The following is a 20,910-nucleotide window of genomic DNA, read 5'->3' on the forward strand; positions in this document are numbered from 1 at the left end:
AGGCCTCTGTACAGATTTCACCTAAAACCAGAGAATTTATAGAATGAGACGGGTCACTGGTATACTTATGACTGGGAGAAATCGTAATGCTTTAAATGGCGGCTCTAACACTGCAAGTCCCGCTTAATAGTTTAAGGGCATGATTCACCCAAAAATGGAAATTCTCTCATCATTTACTCACCCTCATGCCATCCCAGATGTGTATGACTTTCTTTCTTATGCAGAACACAAATTAAGATTTTTAGAAGAGCATCTCAGCTCTGTAGGTCCATACAATGCAAGTGGATGGTGACCAGACCTTTCAAGCTCCAAAAGCACATAAATTCAGCGTAAAATAATCCATATGACTCCAGTGGTTTAATCTATGTCTTCAGAAGTGATATGATAGGTGTGAGTTAGAAACAGATCAATATTTAAGTCCTTTTTTACTATAACTATCCACTCTCACATTCCATTTTCATATTCTGAAAGTGAAAGTTGGGATTTATAGTAAAAAGGATTGAAATATTGATCTGTTTCTCACACAAAGAGATTGCATTGCTTAAGAAGATATACTGTATATTAAACCACTGGAATCGTATGCATTACTTTTATGATGACTTGATTTGAGATATTCTTCTGAAAATCTTTGTTTGTGTTCAGCAGAAGAGAGAAAGTCATACACATCTGGGATGACATGAAAGTGAGTAAATGATGATTTTTCATTTTTGGGTAAACTATCCCTTTAAGAGCCAATCACCTTTTTGATAAAGACATAGCCTGTTGGTTTACTCGAGAATATGCATCCTCATTAGCTGGACCATATTGACAAATTTAGTTTTTATAGCGTGATCTAAACTAAAGATGCACAATTAATGATACGATTGTTGTCAGATATTATCACTGATTTGAAATATGTAATTTGCTCATTATCTTGACGAACTGTTTTGGAGATTTTGGTCTTTCCCCATTTAAGTAGATTGGTGTTGTACATGTTGGGCTGCCAAGGGGCATTACGAAAATGATTGCCGAGTGACTTGCCTTAAAGGGACTTTGTCTAAAACATTACCACAATTATCAATGTGGAGGGAAATGTAAATGGTGGATCGTAGGTGTGGGAGAAAAGAAATCGATTATCTGAAGCATCGTGATGAATTCTTTTCCAACATTTCTGAATCGATTCTAAAGTTTTGAGAATTAATTTAAACTGCGGCAGTGCAGTGGCACTTATGTGTGTGCCAGAGTCAGAGTGTGAGGCTAGAAACAAATGGTCAGATGTGCATATACTAAAGCCAAGCGCACATTACAGAACTGATCGCAGACTGGATGTATCAACCACAAGACCATCGTTCTCCGGTTGAGACTACAAGCCCAAAATGTATTCACAAACTCAAGCACATTGCAACAGGAGAGTTTATTCATGATAACATGTAAACAAATAACATGAAAGACGAGCTCGAGCCCGTTATTGCACTGATTTGCACAGAAAGGGAAAAAACTGCTAAAAATAATTATGATTCAGCGGTTCGGGAGACGTGGGTAATGTTTATTTTTGAATAATTTTTTGTCTCCTGCTCCACAATGCCTTTCTCTCCTCTTTTGCGCTCTATTTCTTTGACGGTTACTCATTGCCGGTCTTATGCTCATAGGAAACAATTTGCATGCGAGATGCTTGGTTGATTTCTTAAGCAGCAACCCCGCTATATGTGTCACCTTACTATCATCTTTGGTGTGGAAAGGAAAACCATCTGTACTCTCACAGAAGCAGATACTGTATCTCATGTAGCCATCTTGAACCAGCAACCAATAGTTGTGGTTAGGCTAGGAATTGATTAAATCTAAATTAATAATTTAATACTGTTTAATACTGAGTGTGTGTGTGTGTGTGTGTGTGTATTGATAAAAAAAATTTGGAGGACAAGATGCATCGTGATGCACTGGGAATCCCAAATCAAACTGTCTAGTGGATCACATCACATAAGAGGAAAATATTATATAAGGATTAAGCACTAAAAAAAAAACATTTAATAACATGACTTATTGTTAAATGAAACATGTACATCATATGCTAAGTAACACGATATATCGACTTTCATGTAAATCGGAGTTTTTATCCTAACCAGCTACGACGGCAACAACTGACAAGCTGCAGGACATTTTGTCAATCACTTGGTTACCGTTTTTGCGGAGTTGCTCTGGGTAACTCTGCCCATAGTAAAACCTCATTGGTCCAAAATCCTGCTCCTCATAACTGTATATTTAACATCAATTATCTTCTAATTGGCTGCGATTGTGCCACGTCACGCAGAAGTTTCGCATTCAGTGTGGACAGGCAAATTGCTTGTCACTGGAAATTTGTCACATCACGCCTGGATAGGACACGACACAAGACTACCATGAGAACATTTTTTGATTCAACTTCAATGCAAATCAAGCATTTCCTAAGGAAATGGGAGGAAGATAACAGAGTTTAGGTTTTAGCTGGCTGATATGGAGTTGGAGGGCATTCTGTGGCATTCTATGGCATTCTTCATGTTTGGAACCTCTTTATATTAAAGGGATAGTTCACCCAGAAATGAAAATTCTGACATCATTTATTCACTCTCATCTCGTTTAAGCCCATATGACTTTCTTTCTACCATGGAACACAAAAGGAGATGTTGGATAGTCTCAGTCACCATTTCCTTTCATAGTATGGAAAAAAAGAAGCAATGAAAGTTAATGGTGACTGAGACTAACATTCTGCCTTACATTTCCTTTTGTGTTCCACGGAAGAAAGAAAGTCATGTGGCTTTGGGACAACATGAGAGTGAATAAATGAAGACAGAATTTTCATTTTTGGGTGAACTAAACTTTTAAAATGTGATAAATTTACTTGAGAAACAAACTGACATAAGATATTCATAAACTGGGTTGGGAGGATTACTTTTGAAATGTATTCCACTACAGATTACAGAATACATGCTGTAAAATGTAATTTGTAATGTATTCCGTTAGATTATTCAAGGTCAGTAACATATTCTAAATATTTTGGATTACTTCTTCAGCACTGGTAGATTCTTTCACTTGTTTCGACTATAAAAACTCTGCCAGTACAGTAAGACAAAATACACATGTTAAAAATACATTCTCTGAAAAACCTAAATATCTTATGCAGTGTTGTTTCTAAAACAAGATCAATCAAATTGATCTTGTTTTAAGGATTTTTAGGTATTTTTACAGGAAAACAATACAACAATTATTATCAAGAATAAGATTTTTGGGGGCCTGGGTAGCTCAGTGGTAAAGACACTGACTACCACTCCTGGAGTTTGCTAGTTCAAATCCCAGGGCATGCTGAGTGACTCCAGCCAGGTTGCTAGGGAGGGTAGAGTCACATGGGGTAACCTCCTCATGATCGCTATAATGTGGTTTGTTCTCGGTGGGGCGCATGGTGAGTTGAGCGTGGATGCCACAGTGGATGGCATGAAGCCTCCACACGCACTATGTCTCCATGGCAACACACTCAACAAGCCACATGATAAGATATGCAGGTTGACATTCTCAGATGCAGAGGCAACTGGGATTCATCCTCCACCACCTGGACTGAGGCAAATCACTATGTGACCACAAGGACTTAAAAGCACATTGGGAATTGGCCATTCCAAATAAAAAAATAAAAAGAATAAAATTTTTGCCCTAATATCAAAGGTCTTACTAGAAAAAAAGAAATTATGATCCAACGTGAATTTTCTTGTTAAAAAAATATGATCATGCCTGGTAACATGTGCATGTAAAATGTCTACAAATAGCATTTTAGCTTAGCGTAAAGCTGACAATTTACACAAGGTTTATTTCTATTTCTTCTGCTCCAAACGTACTTCTTTGTCTGTTCGTATGAATGTAACACATCATAAGAAAGTGTTTCACCGCTGTTCAAATGCATTTTGGATCGCATATACATATAAATGTTTTCCATCTGAAAGGACTAAATATGAAATGAAACAAATGACAATAAAATGCAAAGTAATCTCATCAGTAATCAAAATACTTTTTGAATGTAACTGTATTCTAATTACCAATGATTTAAATTGTAACTGTAGTGGAATACAGTTACTTATATTTTGTATTTTAAATACGTAATCCCGTTACATGTATTCCGTTACTCCCCAACCCTTTTATTAGAAATATAAAAAATACTGAACTATTAGACATTGTCTTGCTGCAGGACAAGGGGAGAAAGAAAGAGATGGATGGAGGGAGAGTGAGTGAGTGAGTGAGTGAGAGAGAGAGAGAGATAGAGAGAGAGAGAGAGAGAGAGAGAGAGAGAGAGAGTAATAAGGGCTCACCCTTGCCTAAACATGGGCTGGTGAGCTGTATCAGTATGGGCGTCTGGAGTCTTCACATCATTTCCTGTGTGCTCATAACTCTTTCTTAGCATGTAGCTGTGATCAAACGTTAAATTGATGTTGATTTACAAGCAGACCAGAATCAACTCGCAAGAATGTACACAAAAGCTTTATTTAACTAAATCACGAACACATAACTAATCTAAACAAACACATACACACAAATCACGCATACATGGGAAATGGAAAAGTGAAAGTGAATGAAACCGGAACAGAACAGGGAAATTAAGATATGAAAAGAGTCATTTAACCTTCTGAAAGAACCATCAGTTTCTTAGCATGTAGCTGTGATAAAATCATTAAATTGACATTGATTTACAAGCAGACCAGAATAAACTCGCAAGAATGTACACAGGGAGGTCTGTCCGACAGTGCCCTTTAACTCCTGAGGGAGGTCACTCCTCTCGAGTTTGACTTGACCAATGAGAAAGGTGCAATTTTCCAGTGGGAAAAGTTCCTTTGTTTGGAAGCTGACTTATTTGCATGATTGGAGTAAGCTGGCAGTTTGTGCCCCTTTATGCTCTGATTAATATAACAAGCATACAATGCACACTATAAGGCGGTGCTATACACCAATGTTTAGGGCATCACACAAGGATTAATTTGATAGGAAGCATGATACCAATAATTTTACATTATCTAGTGGTTCTGTCATAAAACATGCACAAAATGGTATACAGTATGAACGACACTATACGAGACAGTAATAATCATACACACAATGTCCTGAGGATATGCATGTTCATTTATAGAACATTTTGTCTATAAATTAATGAAGAAATGTCTGTTTTATGGGCTTTATGTGTCTTTCCTATGGGGGAATGGAGTGAGTTTCTTCTCCACATTCCTTTGCTTTTGCATGTGGCTACCTTCCCCCACCTGGAATGTCTCTGAGGTCCACTAGTTGCTGGACCAGTGTCAGCAAAGGGGGAGTAAGAGCTGATAATGATTAGTGGGAGAGCAGACATCTCGGAGTCTGCTTGGGCCTACTTGGACCTTTGTTTGTTAAGGTCTTGAGACGTCTGTTGGATTATTCATTAAATAATGAATAATTGTGTGTCTGATTGGTCCAGATGCTACACAGCAGAAGCACTTGGACAAGACAAATGAGCAAAGGAGGAATTAATCTTTAGGTATTTTTTACATTAACAGTTTTGAAAGAGATTTATGCCATGTTTCAATCTGCCTTAGCTGTCTGAAATTCATTACAATCCAGCAATACAAGAATTCAAGCCTTAATTATTTTACATAGAGACTAAACCACTCTGACTTTTGAAGATGTATGATAATAAAACTATTAAGGTCTTAGGATGTGCTTCATTAAGGTAGAGAAAAATAGGCTACACATTCATAATCCGATAGATGCTAGTACTTATAGTAAAACATTTAACCAGCTTTTCGTCCTACAGGACTCTATGTCCTCTCTGCAGCTGCACTGGAATTATAAACCCATAATGTTCTCCCATGAAGGAAATGAAAGAGAAAAACAAACTTGCTCAGTTCTGCCTCCCAGCAACATTTGAGATATAATACATGAAACTCTATTAACAAAGAGAGACTATCACAGACTGCAGTTAACCATGTCAAAAAATGATGTCAAAACATATTTTCAAAGTCATTTTTCAGTGATGTTTAGCATTATGTAAGCAAACATTTGTTTAAAGAGATTAAAAATGAGCATTAAGTGAGTAATAGGTAATTTTTCTTTCCTTTGTTGTTAGTCATTGTTGCCCCATTGGGGTTATGCAGACATGTTTCATTCTGACAAAACATATACACTGATGAGCCAAAACATTATGACCACCTGCCTAATATGCTGTTGGTCCTCCATGTGCCACCAAAACAGCACCGACCCGCTGAGGCATGGACTCAATAAGACCCCTGAAGGTGTCCTGTTGTATCTGGCACCAAGACATTAGCTGCAGATCCTTCAAGTCCTGTAAGTTGCGAGGTTGAGTCACCGTGGATCAGATTTGTTGGTCCAGCACATCCCGCATGCTCAATCAGATTGAGATCTGAGGAATTTGGAGTCCAGAGCAACCCCTTGAACTCTTCATTAAGTTCCTTAAACCATTTCCGAACAATGTTTGCAGTGTGGCAGGGCGCATTATCCTGCTGAAAGAGGCCACTGCCATCATAGAATACCATTGCCATTAAGGGGTGTACCTGGTCTGCAACGATGTTTAGGTAGGTGGTACCAGGGTTGTTCAGCAGAACATTGCCCAGAGCATCACACTCCCTCCACTGGTTTGTCATCTTCCCACAGTGCATCCTGGTGCCATCACTTCCCCAGGTAAACGGCGCACATGTACACGGCCGTCCACGTGATGTAAAAGAAAATGGTGACCTTTTCTGTGACTTGTGCAACAGTAGACCATCTGTAGGTTCGGACCAGATGAGATAGCCTTCGTTGCCCTTGGGCATCGATGAGCCTTGGGCGCCCAACACCCTGTCGCCGGTTTGTGGTTGGTCCCTCCTCGGACCACTATCGGTATGTACTCACCACTGCTGACAGGGAGCACCCCACAAGCCTTTCCATTTCAGAGATGCTCTGACCCAGTTGTCTGGCCATAACAATTTGGCCCTTGTCAAAGACGCTCAGGTCTTTACTCCTGCCCATTTCTCCTGCATTCAACTCATTGACTATGAAAACTGATTGTTTTATATATATATATATATATATATATATAAACTCAGCAAAAAAAAGAAACATACTCTCACTTTCAACTGCTTTTATTTTCAGCAAACTTAACATGTGTAAATATTTGTATGAACATAAAAAGATTCAACAACTAAGACATAAACTGAACAAGTTTCACAGACATGTGACTAACAGAAATGGAATAATGTGTCCCTGAACAAAGGGGGGGTCAAAATCAAAAGTAACAGTCAGTATCTGGTGTGGCCACCAGCTGCATTAAGTACTGCAGTGCAACTTCTCCTCATGGACTGCACCAGATTTGCAAGTTCTTGCTGTGAGATGTTACCCCACTCTTCCACCAAGGCACTTGCAAGTTCCTGGACATTTTTGGGGGGAATGACCCTAGCACTCACCCTCCGATCCAACAGGTCCCAGACATGCTCAATGGGATTGAGATCTGGGCTCTTCGCTGGCCATGACAGAACACTGACATTCCTGTCTTGCAGGAAATCATGCACAGAACGAGCATGTCAGGATGAGCCTGCAGGAAGGGTACCACATGAGGGAGGAGGATGTCTTCCCTGTAATGCACAGCATTGAGATTGCCTGCAGTGACAACAAGCTCAGTCCGATGATGCTGTGACACACCGCCCCAGACCATGACAGACCCTCCACCTCCAAATCGATCCCACTCCAGAGTACAGGCCTCAGTGTAACGCTCATTCCTTTGACGATAAACGCGAGTCCGACCATCACCCCTGGTGAAACTAAACCACGACTCGTCAGTGAAGAGCACTCTTTGCCAGTCCTGTCTGGTCCAGCGAAGGTGGGTTTGTGCCCATAGGCGACGTTGTTGCCGGTGATGTCTGGTAAAGACCTACCTTACAACAGGCCTACAAGCCCTCAGTCCAGCATCTCTCAGCCTATTGCGGACAGTCTGAGCACTGATGGAGGGATTGTGTGTTCCTGGTGTAACTCGGGCAGTTGTTGTTGCCATCCTGTAACCTGTCCCGCAGGTGTGATATTCGGATGTACCGATCCTATGCAGGTGTTGTTTCACGTGGTCTGCCACTGCAAGGACAATCAGCTGTCCTTCCTGTCTCCCTGTAACGCTGTCTAAGGCATCTCACAGTACGGACATTGCAATTTATTGCCCTTACCACATCTGCAGTCCTCATGCCTCCATGCAGCATGCCTAAGGCACATTCACGCAGATGAGCAGGGACCCTGGGCATCTTTCTTTTGGTGTTTTTCAGAGTCAGTAGAAAGGTCTCTTTAGTGTCTATATATATACGTATTTAGCATATATATATATATATATATATATATATATATATATATATATATATATATATATATATACGTATACAGTATATTTGGACACTTGTTGTCCAAGTATACAGTATATTTGGACACTGGTTGTCGAACTTACTTGCAAAAATGGCCAAAGCTGTGTCCCAAACGACACATTATACACTATGCACTTATAAAATACACTATGCACTCAGCCATGTAGTGTATGAATTTTCAAAGTGTTGTATCATCCCAAATGGAACACTTAACAGTTTTTACTACACGGAAGCATTCGCCGTTTAACAGCTGACGGAAGTGACGTTTCAAACGCACCCGATGTGTTGCCGCTAGCTTTAGTGCATTAGCCAATCTTAGTTTAACACTTGTATCTCAAACAATGTACATATTCACACAGCTTGGGGTGATGGTAAAGCATTCAACTCACATTTGTAAAGTGCTGTATCCACTGATGTTTCACTAGCTGCATACATTCTTCATTATTTACAACTATGTTGTCAGTCTAGTATCGCAGCCAGGTAACTCCACCCCTTCCGCTATCAACAGCAAGCCACGTGCGTTGAGTGTATGAAGTGTCCAACATTCCACACTCCGTTTTGACAGTTGAAAAAGTGCATCATCCGGGTACTTAAAGTACACTTCTTTTTGCTGCATTTTCATTGTAAACATACTATTCGCACTACTTACACTACAAAATGGTGTAGAATTGTGCAGAAGTGTGCGGTTTGGGACGCACCTTCAGAGAATACCATTTTAAGTGTGGTTTAAGTGTCCAGATACTTTGGGGCCTCAAATCTTCTTAATGCACACTCTAGAGCATGGATTGGCAATTTTGAAGGTGATGAGGGCCAACATTTTTTTCTCCTTTCTACCAAAGGGCTGGATTACAAATCCACACTTTCATATTGTTCATATGCAGTTCAAATGGACAAATTCATGTTCAATTGAAAAGCAATACTACTTCAATAATACATACTGTCAAGTCTCATTTGTATTTTCTGTACATTTCCAACAAGGATCCTATTTTCAATCCCACCTCAGAAAGTTATTTTAGTTATTTTTTTACCCAGAATGCTGGGTTGAGTCTCTTCGATCATTTTGTTGGGTAATTTTCACAGTGTTTAGTAGTTTTTAACCAAACTCTGCTGGGTTAGTGGCTGGGTCATAGAGCTGTTTTAGTTTTAGTCCAAAAAAACTGGAAGAGACTTCGCCATGGGTTCCCTTGGGATTTTCCTATGTTTTTAAAAAAATATGGTCTGTGGAAAACAACAGATATATACAGTATTATCAATATTGTCATTATGAGCTGACATGTTGGGTTAAAATGTGTAACCCAATTTGCTGGGTTAGTTTAACCCAACGTGTTGTCTGTCCGATATGTACCCAGCGCTGGGTTGCCAACTGGGTTATTTTTAACCCAAACAATTTTAGAGTGTGGGTGCTTATTAAAAAAAGAATATTCAAAGTTAAAATCCAAATATTACCACCGAGATTTTTATATTATCAATAACAATACTGAATACAATAACATAACATTTCAGTGCATAAATACAAATCATTTCCACACCACATTATCCACCCCTACCAAACACACACACACCAAGTGACGATCGGCGCCCAGTCTTTTCTCTGCTATATGCATCACCTTGAATCTTACTGTATTCAAAACTTTCCATTATTGCAACTTCCGTTACCGATATGCATCTCGCAATATGTATATTTCAATAAATTCTATCTATCTTGTAGCCATAGTAAAAAGTTTTCCTGTCACTGTTTTTAACCTTTTAAAGGTGAACTCTTCTTTTTGTGTCATTTGGACTTACACTGACACCTAGAGGTGTGGATGCAGCATCATTCAAAATCAGTAGTTTTCAGTTACAGATACCATTGTAGAAATTCATTATTCACAGTCAGCCATAATTAATTTCATCCAAGAGTAAAATTGTCCAATAATAGGGTGGTTACTGAGATCAACGAGTAGTATTCAGCTGGTCATGTGATCTGAACATGGCAGCCCCCATGAAGGGACCCTCTCCATGTAGATTTAAACAGCTTTTATAAAGTTACTGATATGACTAGAGTCCTCATCTCGTGTGAGGGGTCATGATTTTATACATGTGTATCAAAGTTACAACTAATTTATTCTGGGGTAAAATTTTTTTAATAAAGAAAAAATCATTGAGTGCACCTTTAAATTTGTGATGAGAGCACTGATCTGGTGTGACCGTGCATCTTTCTCATACTTCTCTTTGTGAGCAGTGGTGTAACGGTGATTCAAATTGAAATCTTTCTTGAGAGATTCCATCTTCAAACACAGCAAACACATGATTTCCCTGTGAACTCTGTAACTGTTTCCCATTTCGAGTAGAAAATGCAGTTTTAGTTAGTCAACTTCTATTCTCCAACTACAAACATGTTTTGTAAGAATGTGTGTACAGACATGTTTTGTAAGTTTTGTTCTCTGGTTTGTGTGCAGCTGTGTTGTGTTTTCGGTTGTTAATATCGCTAGTGGTCCTGTTGAAGTGAAAGAAAATGAGTTTTTACTTGAACACCCCATCTCACAAGCAGGTGCAGCGTTACTACTGCTCTCGTGCAAGGAGTTCTAAAGCTCGAGTGTAGAGGTCGAGCAGTCTCATGAACACAGTAGATCAACGGTCGGTCAAGAGTTTCACTTAATAATACATTACATTTCGGTTTGTTTCACCAAACCTGATTCCTTCATAACAAGACATGAGTCACAAACAATAATTAATTTGGCTTCTGAATTGTACTTTTTTGTAATTTTGAAGCTTGAAGAGGTGGTCAACATAAACTGCTATTGTATGACATCACTGAGCACATTTTGGGGTCATATGGAGTTATAACAAGTCAACACAGGGTGAGTAAACAATGACTGAATTTTCATTTATGGGTGAACTATCCCTTTAACTGTTTGGAACAAGTGACCTCTACTGGTGGTTAGCAGTAATAGCACCCTATCCTGAATTCAATCACATGAACACTTTTTCAATGTACTAAAGTCAATTTTCACTCTAATATTGCCTGACGGGCCGTATCCACATTCCCGAGGGCTGCCAGTTGCAATTTTCTGGTCTAGAGTAACCAAAAGAATGGTAGTGAGAGCCAACCGTTAAGGACTAGTAAACTATTGGCCGGTGTGTTTGTACAGTTGGAGGTCGTTTTCAAACTACTCACTGAACATATACAAACAGAGGGGAACTAGTTTGCTGGTGAATTTTTCGTAAAATTAAATTCCATATCTATCTGAGCCCAGTGTTTTCATATATTTTATTGCATTTGTTATCTCTAGAAGTTCAAATGAGTGGTTCAACTCTTTGGCCAGATCTGGCTGTAGACTATTCAACAACTCTTTTATACAGTATGATTATTTTCATGAGGTGATACAGTGTTATACAGTAAAGAGAAGAAGTTTGCAGACATTTTATTAATTTTATGATTATTAGAGACTAGTTAATTGGATTTGTCTTTGATCTGGGCGATCAACCAAGAATGGCCTGGCACTTGAATTGGTGCTTGAACTGCATTTGACTTGCTTTATTCATAGAAAAAGGCCATGTGAAAAGCGAGTAGACGTTTAGCATTTTTAGTTGGGAGGAGGTTAAGTCTAGTCTTTGGATCTTAGCTTTGAATATGATTAACCTTTCACCGACATGACTTGCTGTTATGCAGTGCTATGTAGGAACTGATTACATGTAATCTTGATTATGTAATCAGATTACAAAAATCAAGTACTTGTAATTAGATTAAGTTACATTTTGAAATACTCATAATCAGATTACAGTTACTTTTTGATAGATTACAGGATTAGATATTAATCAGGCAACAGCAGTAAATTGTTCATAATTTATTGGTCCCCCTAATTCTACTTTTTTAAAATCTTTTAAATGTTTTATTCTAAAACAGCCTATTGTTGTTAGACTAGAGAGACCCAAACCAGGGCCCACAGGCCAAAATTGGCCCATGATGACCTTTGATTTGGCCTGATTTGCCATATACAGTATTACAAGAGGGGAAAAAAACATACAAAAAATGACAGCTCTTCACCGCATTGGTTAAGCAGACTGCAGAGTAATGTTTTTTATACTATTAAATCAAAAATGAGGGGAACCAGGGCAACTTTTATGTTTTAATATAATACAGTTTGATATAATGCAGTGTTTACTTTCGGCCAACAGCCCTCAATCAAGTTAGATTTTTGGCCCTTCATAGGAAAAAGTGTGGGCACCTCTGCGTTAGACCATGCCTTCTTATGACGAATAATTAAAGTTACTAAACACTGCTAATGTACAGTATAGCTGTGAAATACTATGTCTACATTATTTCTATTGCCTTCACTTATTATTGATTCTGGTAATCAAATTTAAACCTGGAAGACAACAGTAAAAAAAAAAAAAAAATCCTCTTTTGAATAAGAATAATTCACACCATCTGTTTCTGCCATCTTGGCCAAAAAATAATGTGTAAAAAACTAAAAATCATATCAATTCTCACATTTTGATTAGGTTTTCTTAAATGCATTTAAGTAACATTATATCAAAATAGAATAGATTATCCTACTTAAATGCATGTAACATCAAATAGACAAGAGTTAGGTAAGAGGTAATTCAAAAGTAATCCAAAAATAATCAGATTACCCAACAAATATAATCCAAGGCATGGTGTTACTGATTGCAAGTTTAGTCATGTCGTTTGTATTAGTGCGGGGTTGAAATTTTAAAGTAATCTACGCAGCACTGCTGATATCTTTCTAGCCTACATAAAATCCAAACCTTCTGTTTGGGTTAGGCTTAGGGTTAGTAGCAATAAATAACTATTGTTAGTTTGCAAGGCTGTAACCACATATTGGAATCAACCAATACAAATCCCTTATTTGTTTACCACTAATATGAATATTGGAACTGAATTTGTAACATCAGCCTACTTTGTATCCTCAGATAGGGGTACCCCAATGTCTACACTGCTTACAGCCTGAGGTTGAAAAGTACGATTTCTTGAAAGCTGTACCCTTTTCAAATAAAAGAAGAAGAAGAAGAAGAAGAAGAATCGTTACTTTTTCATGCACAAATTGCCTGTGAATTACCCTAGTAATGATGATCAACACACAGTTCTATGTATGCCCCACTGTATAAAAGAGATGTGTTGATTGTAGATCTATATTCACTGACAGGAATACGAAATTTAAGAGGCGTCTATGGGTGAGGCAGAGGGCATCAGTCCCAGATCACATTTAGAAATGCTTGGTACAAGAACGCCTACTCCAATAATTGTGACCACAAGGTGGAACTATAGCATTAATTTTAGATAAAAAGTGGAATGCTTTCCAGCATCATTACCTTGTCATTAGCTGTGCACTTATGAATTGTAATTATATATGGCACATTAGCCCCAGCACAAATTAATTTACCATAAATCAAACCCTAATTGCTATGAGAACTTAGTTGCTACATTTTACGACAGCCAAAGAGAATGTAAAGCACATTTATAGCCTTTCTAAATACAGACTGCCGGCGGTAATAAGGACTATTTATGATTTTACAGGCAAATTTCCCAAATATTCCTAATCTAAAAGGTTTTCTATGTAATGTGGCTCTAAGTTATGTTATGGATGTAACTATCTAAGATTTATGTAAACAACATTTTTATGTTTTTAACCTTTCTGTCATCAGAATGTGCTTACGAATACCACATTAAAGGAACATTCTGGGTTCGATACAAGTTAAGCTCAATCAACAGCATTTGTGGCATGATGTTGATAACCACAAAAAGTTATTTTTGACTTGTCCCTCCTTTTCTTTAAAAAAGCACAAATCTGGGTTCCAGTGAGGCACTTACAATGGAAGTGAAAGGGGGTCAATCTGTAAACATTAAAATACTCACTGTTTCAAAAGTATGGCCACAAGATGTAAACAATATGCATATTAACATGATTTTAGTGTAATTCAATTGCTTACTAACCTTTTCTGTGTAAAGTTGTAGCCAGTTTTACAACTTTGTTGCCATGACGATGTAATGTCATTTAAACAACATTTTAAAATAAATTGGTTATTAGAGATCTTGGAGATCAACCAAAAAGTGGCTTGGTGCTTTAACTGGTGCTTGACCTGCATTTGTCTTGTTTTATTCATGAAATAGTGAGTAGACGTTTAGCATTTTTTAGGAGGTTAAGTCTAGTTTTGTATCATAGCTTTGAATTTGTTCAACCTTTAACCGACTCAACTTGGTAATACCTTTGTGGCCTAAATCCAAACTTTCTGTTATGTTGGAAATTACATGGGTTGAAATAAAGTAGTGCTTTAGAGACAACCCAACAACCCTAAAACTCTAAAACGACTGTAAAAATGTTGATTTAAACAACTTTACAGCTCAAATAATATATGAGTTTTAACAGAAGAATTCATGTAAGTGCTTTTATAAAATTATAAGCTTACATTTCTGCCTTTAAACCCTCCAAAAATTGGCCCCATTGACTTCCATTGTAAGCACCACACTGTAACCTCAATTTTTGCTTTTTTAAAGAAAAGGAGGGACTAGTTGAGTTTTAATTCTTTCCTGACACTATTTGGATGCTCTGTGATTCATTGCATCATATGGTGCTTTATATGAGGCCACATGGGTGCAACAATAAAAATGCATTTTTGAAGTTCCATCTAATTAAGAGAGGAATGGTAATTAGATGTTTAAGTGGAATGTGCCTCTCACACTAGCCTGCGCTACAAAAAGCCCTTTGCTCTACGTCTTGCAAACCCACCCCCTGCAAAGCTCCCAGTAAACACAGCTCTGGTCCATACCACCTTCAAAAACAGATCACTAGTATCTCCAGAGTATTCTGTGTTATTGCATAGAGTCAGTGTGTACGGAAAATGAAAAAAAAAGGAATGCACTTGACGCCCTGTCTGCCCTCTAGGGTCTTTAACAAGTAATCACCCAGACCAGGTGCTGATCATGTGTCTGCCCACTGGGCAATCTGGAGGAGGAACAATGGAGAGACGCTTTTCTTTAACTACCCTCACTTCCTGTGGAACAGAACATAGGAGGCTTGGAAGACATCAGCTTTAATTGTATGCAAAAGTTTATTGAATGACAATGTTGCTTCATTTCACATACACACACACACACACACACTCACACACACAAATAAAAATAGATCCCATTTACAAATATATAATCGCATAAAAAAGTTATCCTATTACCACAGTTTGAGACATCCTTGACACGAATAATAGATATAACGCTTCCATCAATGCCCTTATGTACTTCCTGTACAAAAATAATTTTATCTCTGTAAGTAGTATAAAGTAATATAAAACAATTAAATAATATAATGATATATTTGACCCTTTTCTATTCAAATATACATATACTTGCAATAAAAACTGACATAGATTGCACATATCTCTGTACAAATAATAATAACAATGTTCAAGTAAGTTAGAATGCAATCCTTATGGACTGGCACAGATAATTCACATAATCTAAGGCATTCATCCTGCTTACAGTGTCCGAAAATGTGATTCCAAATAGAAAAGCTTCATTTCTCAACTTATTCCTTTCTAGAATCATGACTCTTCAGAATCGACTTGAAGCCCAAAGACTTTTCTGACTGAGTAAATAACAGTCACTGGACACAGTTAAATTAGGGGCCATAATTCCACTGACTGGTTCACCAACAGGGCAGTCCATTTCTCCTGGGAGATGAGGTTCTGCTTTTCCTTTAGGTAAGTCCACTGTGCCCAGATTCAGTGCAATGATTCTTGCTCATATCCAAGGCACATTGTTTCATATTTAATGCTCCATCTGCCTTTCCCCTTTGTTGTTTCTGCATTTGCTAAGACGATTTCTCCTTGAGGACAGTCTTCAGGAGACAAGATCGCCCTCCCAGCCCCTGTGCTCGGAAAAGAAAGTGCTGAAGAACACTTGGCAGGAGTCTGAGGCATTTGTAGAATTTCATACTTGGCCGGCAAGCCTCTGTCGCCGTGTTCTTGTAGCACTCCCACCCTGTCCAGCTCACGTCCGTCTGAGAAGTGCTTCCAACTTTTGCAGCCGTGATTGAGAGTCCGAGCTGCTCCATGCTGGCCGCAGCCTGTTGCCCTCCTGTCGCAGGGTCACTACTTTATCTGGAACAGACCTTCGCCGCCGGCCGTAACCCAAGGGACTGATCTTGTCAGCGGGTGCATTTCCAATCTTGAGTTTGTTGTTGAGGTCATGGAGGCGGTGTGCCAGGACATGCACTGAGCAGGTGCCAAGCGAGCAGCCCGGTCTCCTGGACTGGTTGATGGAGTTCTTGGAGCGTTTTGTCCTCATACTGATGTCAGTGCTGGAAAGGCAAAGAGGGGAAGAAGACATTAATCTTTGCCCGGTATTCCTGAGAAATTGCATCTGGCTCACAAATTGCAGCCCAAGTTTACTTTAATGTTCTTTGCTTGACAAGTTTGACAAATCTTCTTTGGAGAAAACAATGGCCAAATTTGTCATAAAGGGATTTTTTTAATGGTAATTAAGTTTTCTTACCTTGAATGTGGCATCAATTTGTCTCTCACATCATCTGGTCTGACAAATTGGCTCTTCTCGAAACTCAAATCCCTTTTTGATCTCTGCAGCCAGATACTAATTATCAACGAGAAGAATGATATTCATTAGAAACGTTTAAAAACCAATGCATAACATGATCAATACTATTTCAGATCTACACATCAGCTTACCTTCTCTTCAAAACTTGTCTCAGGTCATGTTTCGCACTGTCCACACTGGGTGCAACGGTAACCAGCAGGCAGCAACAGAAGACGGACTGTAGAATCAGTTGCATCGTAGCTGAAATCTTTAAGGAAAAAATTAATTAAACATCTGTTAGATATCACTTAGTCAGAAAGGAACTGAAAAGCTCTAATCACCTGCATGCAATTCCCCTACTCTGTGCCAACCATGCTTTGCTCTTGCTTGCACAAGAGTCCAAAAGCCAAGCTATCATACATACACTCATTATACATTTATTTACAATGTTAAGGTGAGGTCACATTTCGTATAATAAGGTAAATTTACAACTATGTTTCAGGCCCTTAGTCAGCCATAAAAGGGACAAATATAAAACAGTATTCTTTTATATATAAACATTGATTCAACCCTGTAATGCCCCCTATACCCTAAACACAATTCTTCTATAATGAGGTTTAGTTATTTTTGCCTAACAAACTAAAGCTGTTTATATATATATATATATATATATATATATATATATATATATATATATATATATATATATATATATATACTCATGCATGCAAAGGTTATAATACAGATAACCATTGCATGCATTGCCTTGACCCTTAAAAAAAGACACTAACTGAACAACAAACAGAAACACTCAAGCTTTCCATAAGTATACATACCTGTGAAGAAGTACAGTTCACTTGGCTTGGTGTGTTCTGTGTAATCTGTGTTGAAAGTAATCCAGAGGCTCTTTCACTTTCTGCTGTTGCTGAAATGCAGCTGTGATACTCTGCTAATAGTCTGACTCTCCACAGCAGGCGTAAGGGCATTTATACTTGAGGGAGGTGGGAGGGCTCACAGTCTGACACCCTCTCTCTCATCCCAGTCCCTCCGCACCAAGCCTGCATACACTTCCTCTTTGCAGTATTGCCCAAGTTCAGACCATGAATGCGAATAGGAAAACGAAACTGGAAATATTAAAGGAATTTTTTTCTTGATGAAAATGTATTGTTGAAAATCTTGGCATGATGGTATGGTATGAGATTTTATCAGTGTTTCTGGGAATAAACAAATTGTCAGGCTGGTAAATTATTTTTTTGTCAGACCATTTTTTTTTATTTTTTTTTAAATAAATTACTCAATAAACTTTTTGCACTGTGAAAGGATGAAAGTTTCTACATATGTATAACATAAAGCAAAAACAAGTTAAATTTACAAAGAATAACACTCTATTAATAACATTGCTTGTGTTGTCTGGGTGTTGGTTGGGGCACACTATCAAAAGAATATGTCTGACTTGAGAAAAATATGTCAAATTAGTTTTTTTTTTAGACAATACAAATTTGTATTTAGTTTAACAAAAATATATTAATATTTTGCAAAAATATAAATTTTTACTCACACATTTTAATGTAAATGTGATATAATGTATTATTATTATTATTATTATTATTATTATTATTATACTGTATATACTGTATATACATTTTTATTTATTTTTTAGATTCTTTTACACTTGAATCTCTAATACACTAAGCTCAAAGTGAAAACTAGTACATAGAGAGAATATTTATCTATATATTAAAGGGTTAGTTCACCCAAAAAACATTATTTACTCACCCTCATGCCATCTCAGATTGTGTATGACTTTCTTTCTTCTGCTGAACACAAAAAAAGATTTTTAGAAGAATATCTCAGCTCTGTAGGTCCATACAATGAAAGTGAATGGTGGCTGAAACTTTAAAGGTCCAAAAAGCACACAAGGCAGCATAAAAGTAATCAGTATGACTGCAGTGGTTAAATCCATGTCTTCAGAAGTGATATGATAAGTGTGGGTGAGAAACAGATCAATATTTAAGACCTTTTTTACTTAAATTATCCTCCCTGACCTGTAGGTGGTGATATGCACAAAGAATGTGAATTGCCAAAAACAAAAGAAGAATGTGAAAGTGAAAGTGGAGATTTATAGTAAAAAAGGACTTAAATAATGATCTGTTTCACACCCACACCTATCATATACCTTCTAAAAATGTGGATTTAACCACTGGAGTCACATGGATTACTTTTATGTTGCCTTTATATGCTTTTTGGAGCTTCAAAGGTCTGGTCACCAATCACTTGCAAGGTATGGACCAACAGAGGTGAGGTATTCTTCTAAAAGTCTTCTTTTGAGTTCAGCAGAAGAAAGAAACTCATACACATCTGAGATGGCATGAAGGTAAGTAAATGATGAGAGAATTTTAATTTTGGGGTGAACTATCCCTTTAAAAGTGACAATAATATACAGTTATATAATATATTGTCGCTTAATTTCAAAACATTCCAAACAACAGTTAATCTGTTGTAAATTTTAGCTACATCTGTCAGTTTTTTCCATGTTAGAGGCAAGACTGTCTATTCCAGGATTTGTAAACACAGATAACAGTGTAATGTTGAATTTTGTGAAGAGTGACCAATGACCTTCACCTAGTAATAAATGTTGTTTTTTTTTTTTTTTTTTTTTTTTTTTACATTAGACTACCTGAAATTAATAAAAATTAAACAAAATATAAATCAGAAAAACTTCTGCCAATTAAATTTATTTTTATCCCAAAATTGATGTGTACTGTTTTTCTGAATGTATTGCAGTTCTATTATTTAGCTTTTACTTTCAAATATGAATCAGCACAGGGAAAAGATATATTACAAAACAGCCAACAGTTCCTTCTAATTTTCTGCAGCAATTAACAGTTCAGTCCTGTGATCCATATCCATATTTGGAGAGACAAAGATTGCACAACCACATTCACAGTATCTTAGCAGCATTGAGTTGTTTGCCTCTCAGCCCATATATGGTAATTATTGTTTGCTAAACCAATATGTCATAGTCATCAGAAGGATTGCTGATATTTGATAAGTTAAAATTAAGAAACACAGAGAGGAAAGAGGAAAGCAGGTCTACCTGTGAGTTAAATATTCAGATATGCTACTACAGTGCCAATGAGTCACTGACCACATTGAGGTCATTGGGTATTCAGTTTGATATTGGCAATTTCATGATTTGAATAGAGATCATAGGTAATGAAGACAACATTTTACATAGACATTTAAAAAAAATTAGAAATCTTTTGAGGTTCAAAGATCTCTTACCATAGTAATTAGTGTAATAGTCTTATACCAAAGATAACATAGTAATACCATGGTTTTCTGAACAATGGTTTACAATGGTTACCAAGGTTTTCTGACAATAAATAAAAAAAATTTAGGGTTTAAAGGCAGAAATGTGAAGCTTATAATTTTATAAAATCACTTTCATTAAATCTTCTGTTAAAGCTCATGTATTATTTGAGCAGTAAAGTTGTTTAAACCATCATTTTTACAGTCGTTTTAGGGTTTTAAGTTTGTTGAAATTACATCATCATGGTAACGAAGTTGTAAAACTGGCTATAACTTTACACAGAAAAGGTTAAGTGGTTTTATCACTCTAAAATAATGCCAACACACATAGTGTTTATGTCTTGTGGCAATACATTTGAAATATTTTGTTTTAACGTTCAAAAATTGGCCCCCATTCACTTCCATTATAAGTGTCTCACTGTCACATCAACTTTTGCTTCTTTTAAAGAAAAGAAGGGGCAAGTCAAAACAATTTTTTTGTGGTAATCAACATTATGCTGTCAATTGAACACGGAATATTCCTTTATTTCTTCATATTACATAAAGAAAACGTTCCAATAATGTTTTTAAACGCATAGGTACTGTCATTATTTATTAGTATTTTTGTAAATGTACATAAAACAAGTGTATCACAATAAAACATAAGTGTTTAGCGTTAGACTTTATTTAGGTTTGGTTAACTGTAAAACAAGTCCATTTGGTTGCACGAGA

The 20,910-nt window shown here is 37.2% G+C and overlaps 1 protein-coding gene across 1 annotated transcript; it reads right to left on the bottom strand.

Moving 5' to 3' along the window:
• Positions 1-15,401: 15,401 nt before the first annotated feature.
• LOC127412820 (pro-adrenomedullin-like) lies at positions 15,402-17,835 on the bottom strand. The gene is made up of 4 exons (XM_051649476.1): positions 17,724-17,835; positions 17,040-17,155; positions 16,849-16,944; positions 15,402-16,654 (listed from the first exon to the last, which is right to left on the bottom strand). The coding sequence occupies exons 2-4, from the start codon at positions 17,141-17,143 to the stop codon at positions 16,345-16,347; spliced, it is 510 nt and encodes a 169-aa protein (XP_051505436.1). The 5' UTR covers positions 17,144-17,155; positions 17,724-17,835; the 3' UTR covers positions 15,402-16,344.
• Between the last annotated feature and the right edge of the window lie 3,075 nt (positions 17,836-20,910).

The sequence above is a fragment of the Myxocyprinus asiaticus genome, chromosome 2 (genome assembly GCF_019703515.2).
Source record: "Myxocyprinus asiaticus isolate MX2 ecotype Aquarium Trade chromosome 2, UBuf_Myxa_2, whole genome shotgun sequence".
NCBI lineage: Eukaryota > Metazoa > Chordata > Actinopteri > Cypriniformes > Catostomidae > Myxocyprinus > Myxocyprinus asiaticus.